At 49.7% G+C, this 8,732-nt stretch overlaps 1 protein-coding gene across 1 annotated transcript; it reads right to left on the bottom strand.

The window, feature by feature from the left end:
- Window positions 1–5,435: 5,435 nt before the first annotated feature.
- FZD10 (frizzled class receptor 10) lies at window positions 5,436–8,382 on the bottom strand. Its single transcript, XM_061384522.1, has one exon. The coding sequence runs from the start codon at window positions 8,275–8,277 to the stop codon at window positions 6,532–6,534; it is 1,746 nt and encodes a 581-aa protein (XP_061240506.1). The 5' UTR covers window positions 8,278–8,382; the 3' UTR covers window positions 5,436–6,531.
- Between the last annotated feature and the right edge of the window lie 350 nt (window positions 8,383–8,732).

The raw sequence follows: 8,732 nt of genomic DNA on the forward strand, positions 1-8,732 counted from the left end.
AGCAGGGGAGGAGAATGGCCCCAACCCCAGGGCTTGTCACTTCTGATCAAAGTCGGCTCCTGCAGCTCATAATCACCAGCTCCCACCTTTTAAAACAGACACTGATTTATCATCTGTCAGGGTTGATGACTTTGTAGTTCTGCCTAAAATACTGAAAACATTGTTAGAATAGGTTTTTAAGATGGTTTTTTTTTAGCGCACATAGTCCCTAAGAATGCCACCAATCTCTCCCTTTGAGGACATCTGCTGTGAGAGACCACCTGTCGTCAGAGACCCCCTGAGAACATCCTCTCCCATCATTACGGAAACCCCTGAAGACACCAATTGCAAAAGTTCCTTTAGGTCAGGTGGAGGTGGGTGTGTTCCAAACATGGTTTTTAATGAATCCCTTCCTATAAACTGAAGACCCCTGAATGCCAGCCTGGTACCAAAAAAAAAAAAAAAAAAGGCTTAAAATAACAAAGTGAAACTCGGTGACAGGAAAAGTCCGACTGGGTTTCGGCCATTGTGCAAGATCTAACAGCATCATCTTCATAGGGGTGGGACTGTTTAAGTCCCCAATTACGACCGCTCACCTCGACAACTGAAACTTATTCTTTGCACATTTCAAACGCATCTCCTTCCCTCCTCCCTCCAGCTTGGCCTTCACACTCTTAATAAAACATTAAAAAACACTCCACACTATGTTGCCGGAGCGTGTTCCACGAGCTTCCCTGAAGTCTGGCGTTTTTCTCCATCTCCATATTACAGCCATCTTCATCCATTTGCGTACAGAGGTGTCCGCGCATGAGGTCTGATTTCCTGGGAAGTTGGCTATGATGTGATTGTGTTCAAAGAAAAAGACAGAGAATATTTTCCACTGCTGCAGAGGCACTGTGCCTGCCTTTTAAACTTGAAAGATCAGCGGGTATTCTGTGGAACCTGAACACGGGTATTGGAAAAAGTGTTTCTCTAAGGGGAAAAGAGAAAAAAAAAAAAAAACACCTCATTCTGTTTAAAGATCATTACTCATTAGCATGCTGGGTTCATCTTTTGTGGGGAGGGGAAATAAACATAATAATAACATTTATTGAACCTAGCTTAATGGCAACAGTCTTCGAAACACTTTATACATAAGATTTTATGGAATCCTATCTCCTGAACTGGAGTGAGGGACAGATGGATTAACACATGTTTTGTTGTTTAGTAGCTAAGTCACGTCTGACTCTGTGACCCCATGAACTACAGCATGCCAGGTACAATACAGAGCTACTAAAACAATCGAGCACCTAGAAAGTGACAGCCTAGGGAGGGGGTCCACTGTCACCCCCATTTTAAGGATGAAAGTTCCAGCAGCTTGCCCAAGGGAAAGCAACTCCCAAGGGCACTGAGTCAGACTGGCTATCTGGGCACAGTAGGAGCCAGATAACGTTCAATCCTAAACTATATTATAGTTTCATATCTTTCAAGTGTAAGATGCCAATTTGCACTCTGATTTGTTATTCTTTTCTGTATCTCTCTCTCTCCTTTCTAAGAAAATAATATGGAAAATAGGATAATATCTATTGCCTCAAGAATACTTCTTGATTTTTGTTTTCCAGTTTTTGGTCTTGGAGCAGCAACTCAGTAGGTGCAGGGGTTAAAGAATGCCAGCCTGTGGTGCTCATGTTCCTGTTGCTTGGCTGGCCCAAGGGTTAAAGAGAAAGAGGCAGTGCCCCAGGGTAAAAGAGGAGGGGTCTCAGGCATTCACCCTCCTCACCACCCCCCTCCCTTATCTCTGTCTGAATCACATATATGGACTCTGGATAAGACTACTGACATTATCTCCTTCAATCCTTCTCCTCTAAAAATGAGGAACTGGAGCCTGAGTGGTTAAGGGGATGCACTCATTTCAGGCACCCTCTGCAGCCTGCTCTGTCCTCCTCCTTCCTCTGTCCCTGGAGAGACCCCCCACCACCACCTGATTCACCTCTTCTGCAACTCTGACCATCTCTGGACACCCACCTATGCAACACCCCCATCACAGCCTGCAGACCAACCTTATCCACCTGGAAGGATCAGACACCCTCAGGCACAAATTGTCTATGCTGCATTCATCTTTCCTTCTCCACCAACAGCCCGCGCCATCCCCTTGTTTATTTCCTCCTGTCTCAGTGATGTTCACCCTGGTCCCCACCTGAGTCAGAAACACGGTCCTCCCTGACCATCCCTTCCCTCTTGCTCCTTCTCTGTGTGAAGTCAAGCCCTGCTGCTTCTCTGTCTACCCCCTTTTCTCATCCCCACTGCTGTGTCCTCAGCTCACTCTGGGGACTATTGCAGAAAGGCAGTTTGTCACACCCTCTGCTCTTCCATTCTCCCATGCTGGCAAAGGGAGCTTTGTACTTTGCCAATGTGATCTTGTGCCTCTTTTGCTTGCAGCAAAGGCATGGACGGCTGCTGTGAAGATGAAATGATCTGGTTCACGCAAAGTCCTCAGAACCACTGAGAGCGGTAGGAGGGCCTAATGGTCAGAGAGGCAGGCTCGGACGCACACAGCCAGGGTTCACATTCTGGGCTGCCTGCCTGCTACCCCTGTGGCCTTGGCCAAGTGACTTATCTGTGCTCTAATTTCCTCATCTGATACGGGGGATGAGAATAGCTCCACCAAAATTTGCTAAAGAATTGAATGAATACATGTAAAGTGCTTAGCATAGTAACTGGTATAAAGTGCTATCATTCATTCATTCATTCATCACTTTTTGAACCAGTGGTCCAGGACCTATTAGACTACCCCGTTCCTATCCCGTGCTCTAATTACTTGCTGTGTGACCCTGGGAGTTTACATAACCTCTCTGTGCCTTGGAGTCCTCATCTATAAAGTGGGGCTAATACAAATACCTACCTGAATTGTCCTGGCAGTTAAAAGAGACAGTCCCTGTCAAGCACTCAGCACACAGGAAGTGTTCTGAAAAGTCTGCTACATATGACTATCACTGTTATTGTTGTATCAATAGTTACTGTTACGACTCTGAGGCCTCCTGCTAGGTGCTGGGCACAGTCTAGGTCCTCACCCGTTCATAACTTCTGCTCTAGCCATCAACAGGTCCCTGCAATTTCACTGTGCTGTGAAATTATATGTCTTGAATCTTCTGCCTTCTGTGAATTTCAAGAGGCCTCCATGACGCAAAATAGAAATACATGTCACACATAAGCTCCTATTATAGCTATGCAGGTCTTCTCAACCAGGCTGTGAACTTCTCCAAGCCAAAGCCTGCTTCTCTGTCTCCCAGACTCTGGCATTTTTTAGGTAGTGAGACGTTTGCTTCCCAGGTGGTTTGGTGGTTAAAGAATCTGCCTGCCAATGCAGGAGACTTGGGTTTGATCCCTGGATCAGGAAGATCCCCTGGAGTAGGAAATGACAACCCACTCCAGTATTCTTGCCTTGGAAATCCATGGAGAGGAATCTGGTGGGCTACCGTCTATGGGGTTGCAAAGAGTCAGGCACGACTGAGCAACCGAGCACGCAGGCACGCTGATATGTAGATGAGGGAATGAATGAGGGAAGGAATGGATGGATGTGGATGGCAGCGTGACCTTGGCCATCACATTCTTTGAGGCTCTTCTAACCAAGATGTCACCCCTCAGATCTGTAACCCAAGACAGATTTCCATTTTCCTGGAGCTGAGGCCACGGCCTCTGATGCTGAGAAATCTCCAAATGAAGGCAGTCAACATTTCTTTTGGAAATCCTTCATTGAGCTGGAGAATCCAAGGGCTAGCAGGATGCTTTGGCTGCTTTCTAACTTTTAGGCCTGGATGCTTTTCCTAAAATTCACCTTCTGTATGAGACCCAGGGTCAGATTTCAGTCCTAGAGAGAGTGCGCAGTTTACTTAAAAATCTCTGCTACTTGTAATTACCACTGGGAGATGAGGCACCCCAATGCTCCAAGCACAAGGAAAGGGTAAAACCTGCTGACATTTGTAAACAAAGTCACTGTAGTCTGAGGGATAAATTCGCACTGAAATACACTCTAAACAACAGCAAAGTCACTTGTGGATGCTCTTAAACTTGGTTTTCTTTGGGAATACCGTCCGAAGCCTACACACCTCAACAGGGGCAGACCCAAAACCACTGAATAGTCTAATGATTTTAGAACTGAGTATTTTAAGCTCATACCCAGCTTAGACACTCACCACAGTGCTCCGATAGTTATCTTTCTCGACTTTCCCAAGCTCTATTCCAGAAATGTCATTTTTATTTTTCCTAAGAGTTATCAAAGGGAGCAAGGCAAGCATACATACACATGTACATAAATGTCTTTAGTCTTTTCAAGATCTGTTTGGAAATAATCAACATAGAAGTTTCGACTTGTGAACATTTTTTTAAAAACCTTTTTTCTTTTTTAATGCACTGAAGGCTATTCTGGATTTTACCTTACTTAACCTACCTACTTGGTGTTTCTCGAACTCGGTTCCAAATCCATGCTCCTCACTCCTGCATGCTACGTGGAACCCCTTCCCACCCCTCACAAAAAATTATTTAGACCATTGTTCAATTCTAGTTTTGTTGATGCAAGGATAGTCTGGGTCATCAGGCTTCATTCCGAAACACCATTTTCAGGAAACAAGATACCCTGACTGCAGGCTTCTGTCCATCATTAATAAGTGTTAATAAATGCTCCAAATTCTTAAGAGGTCTTTGTTCAGCCTGGAGCTTGACATCAGGATGACCCAGGGATGGCTGGGTTTGTTCTATCAGATTCCCACAGCAGTTGGTCCAAACTCTGCCCTTGGGTCCTTCTGGTTAGAACCTGAGTTTAGCTGTGCCCCAGACCAGCTTGACTCTGACTCACTTCAAATCTTTACAGCTACACAACTTAGGCAGCAAATACCGGAGGAGAAGCAAGCACAATGAAGCACAAAGCTGATTAGCTTCCCCTTAATGACTCACCACCCTTAGCAGATTATTTTATCCTATCCTGATCTACAATCTGTATTGTAAATGTGTCCAGGTGTTTGTGGGAAACCAGCATACTTTGGATGGTTGTATACCATTTTCTCTCTGTACACTTTGACTTTAGCAGGTCAACGGAGCCCTACTCTGATTTAATTCTCCTAATTGGCTGGATCCATTCTCCAGACGCTAGTCAAGGGGCACAAGCCTGGATCCATGCTTAATATCCAAGATGCTGTTTAATGAACTGGGCTAAAACTGGGCGGCCCTTGCATCCTGCCACCCAGAGTCAGAGACAACTTCCAACCATACCCGCTTCCTGCATGTAATTCCTCTGCAGCCTGAAATTAAATCATTCTGCCCACTTTGGAATCTGTCCATTTGCCATTTCACAGAGATAACCAATGATCTGTAGACAGAAATGCACACTCGGGATTTGCATGAAAAGTAAACAGAGGGAGAAAGTTTTCTCTGTTCTTCCCACTCAGAGAAGGGTCCCGTCACAACACACAAGGGACCAGCACCAAACTAAAGAACATTTTTTATTTTTAATAAAATAGTGGAGCATGAAAAATATCATATATGACAAATAGACACCAGCAAGACCACTCTTTCCTGGCACCTCCTGGTGAGGAGAATTAACTCCACCTTTTGTAGACAGGCTTCTGGGCTCTATTCATGGAAACCATTTGTTTAATAATAGAAAGAGTCAATAAGCCCTTTGGGCACTTTTGAATCATCCCTCTCCCCTCTCCGCACCCCCCCAACCCTTCTACAAATCAGTCCAAACGTGTATCACATAGGCTTGGTTTCCATTAAAAAGCCACAAACTGTAAAACTAAAAGGGTTCTGAGGGCTGGGCCCCTTAGTTCTTTTGTTAGCATACTTCTTTTGTTGTCTTTACTACAGCAAAATACTTGTTTCTCTTTTGATTTTTATGGAAAGAAAAAGAAATGTATTGCACATCGTTGGCACTGTACCAATATGAGGTTAGATGGAAGTTTCTATCTGGGAGAAAGACCCATTTGTGGAGGCTGGAGTCTATTTTAAGGGACTCCACATCCACTGGAGCGTGCTGAGCTGTCAGGCCTTCTCTTTCTTCCTGTTTGCACAGTAGTTGCTGTCTACAAGCGGCCTTCTGAGGGTGGGCCCCTGGGATGGCTAGCCTGCAAGAGATGGCATATCTCTCCCTCTTTGCAACTCAGCAGAGGCTCTTTAATTTGCAAAGAAGTTATCTCTTCCCTGATTTGTAAATGGATAGCAAAGCCAACTCAAACATACAGATGTATATTTATGGAAGGTTCTAAACAAAAGTTTTCTTCTGGGGGCCTGAATCAACTATGCTACCACAAATTAGTTACACAAGAGGCTATTTAACTGGGAGGGCTCTCCTTCGCAGAAGACAAAAACCATGCCCTTTAAGTACATTTGGACTTTCAGTGTATCACAGCATCCTGAATTTCAGAGTAAAAACTTTTTTTTTTTTTCTTTTACTTTTATTAAAAAAAAAAACAAAAACAAGCAACCAACCAACAGAGAAAAGCACCATGTTTTGGCTCTGACAGCCACTGAATCCTCTCTGGGAAAGTTTTCCAATCCTGCCATCCCTCCAAGCCCCATTTACACACAGGTGGGAGGCTGGGCGGGGATTTCATATTTCCCCAAATGGGTTTTGGGGGGATGCTGGGCTTTTTTGTAAATTCCACTGCTGGTGATCACACTGGCCGGTTTTCTCCGGCTCTTTTTCTTGAACCTGCGGCTGCAAACGTTCTGCCAGGACTGCAGAGTCTTAGATGTCCAGACCCACATGCCACTGGTGATGCCCACCACCAGCAGCATGAAAATCTTCACCATGAAGATCTCCACCGCGGGGATGGAGGTGGCCATCAGACAGTCCAGGTTTTTAGTCTGGTTGTTCATTTTGCACTTGTGCTGCGTGGCCAGGACTTTCCAGTACTCCACGTTGAGGCGTTCGTAAAAGTAGCAGGCAATCACACAAGTGGCCGGCACCGTGTAGAGCACGGAGAAGACCCCGATCCGCACCATGAGTTTCTCGAGCTTGTCCGTGTTCTCCCCACCCGTTTTCATCACCCTCCGGATGTGGAAAAGGGCCACGAAGCCCGAGAGGATAAAGGAAGTGCCGATGATGAGGTAACAGGCCAGGGGGATGAGCACGAAGCCGGTGAGGGCGTTGATGTCCATGTTGCCCACATAGCAGACGCCGGTCAGCTCGTCCCCCGCGACCCGGCGCATCACCAGGATCAGGATGGTCTTCACGGCCGGAATGGCCCAGGCGGCCAGATGGAAGTAGCTGCTGTTGGCCTCGATGGCCTCGTGGCCCCACTTTTTGCCCGCGGCCAGGAACCAGGTGAGGGTGAGAATCACCCACCACAGGGAGCTAGCCATGCCGAAGTAGTAAAGGACCAGGAAGACCAGGGTGCAGCCCGTGCTCTCCAGGCCCTCCTGGATGACATAGAGCTGTCCGCTGTCCCGGTCGCAGGCGATGCTCTCGGCGCCCGCAAAGAGGCGGATGATGTAGCCCACCGAGTAGACGCAGTAGCACATGGACAGGAAGATGATGGGGCGCTCGGGGTACCGGAAGCGCGCTGGGTCGATGAGGAAGGTGAGCACGGTGAAGGCGCTGGAGAAGAAGCAGAGCACGGACCAGACAGCCAGCCAGACTACCGCGAAGCGCTTGTCATCGCGGCTCCAGTACACGTCCACGCCGGGCGTGCACAGCGGCGCGCACGACGCACTCTTCTCCACGTGGTGAAACTTGCCCGGGTTGTCGCAGCCGGCTCGCCCCGGCCCCCCATCCTTCAGCTGGTGCTCCTGCGCGCTGTGGGGTCGCTGCGGCCTTAAGAGCGGCGGGAACATGCCCGAGCCCCGCGCGGGCTCGTCCGAGCCGTTGTTGGGCGCCTCCATGCACAGGTAATTGGGGTCGTTCTTGTTGGGGAGTTTGCTGCAGTCCAGGGAGTCGGGCCACTTGAAGTTGAACTGCTCCATGATCGGGGAGCACTTTAGCCGGGCCTGCTCGCACATGACCCGGCAGGCGGGGATGGGGGTGGAGACTTGCTCGGTGCACATGGGCGCGTACAGGGAGCACAGAAAGAAGCGGAGGTGGCCGTGGCAGCCGTACTCCACCAGCGGCGCGAACTCGTGCAGCTGGATGGCGGCCTCGCGCTGATTCTCATGGCCCATCAGGTTGGGCATGCGGGTCATGTTGTAGCCAATGTCCTTGCACATCGGGATCTCGATGGGCTGGCACTTGCCGTCGCCCGGCCGCTCCATGTCCATGGAGCTGATGGCAGCACACGAGCCCATCACCTGCAGGACTAGCCACAGGCGGGGGCCCGGACGCTGCATGGTGGCGTCGGAGGTGCCCCGGCGGGGAGGTCCGCCGCCCTCAGAGCAGCCGCTCCCAGGCTCGGGCTGCCGGCCCCGGCTCCTCGTCCCCGCTCCGGCTCCCGCCCATGCCCGCCCTGCCCAGCCCAGCCCCGCCCGAGCGGTGCGCACAGCGCCCCCCGGCCCCGCTCTCCGCGCCCGCCTCCGCCGAGGTGGAGCCGCTGAAGAGAGGAGCAAAGTTTGCGAACAATACCGGGAAGCGAGAGGAGCCCCGCAGCTCTCGGCGCGCGACCCGGCTTGGGCTGCAACTCACGGCCGCCGCCGCCGCAAACTTTGGCTTCTCGTGGGAGCGCGCGGAGAGGGCGGGCGGCGCGGGCGCACCGGAGCCGGCGACTCGCGGCGGCTCCGCCCTCCCCGCGCCGGCCTCGGCCCGGCTCGGCCCGCAGCCGTTCGGAGTCCGGTCCCGGGCTGAGCAG

This window comes from Bos javanicus, chromosome 17 (genome assembly GCF_032452875.1).
Source record: "Bos javanicus breed banteng chromosome 17, ARS-OSU_banteng_1.0, whole genome shotgun sequence".
Lineage (NCBI taxonomy): Eukaryota > Metazoa > Chordata > Mammalia > Artiodactyla > Bovidae > Bos > Bos javanicus.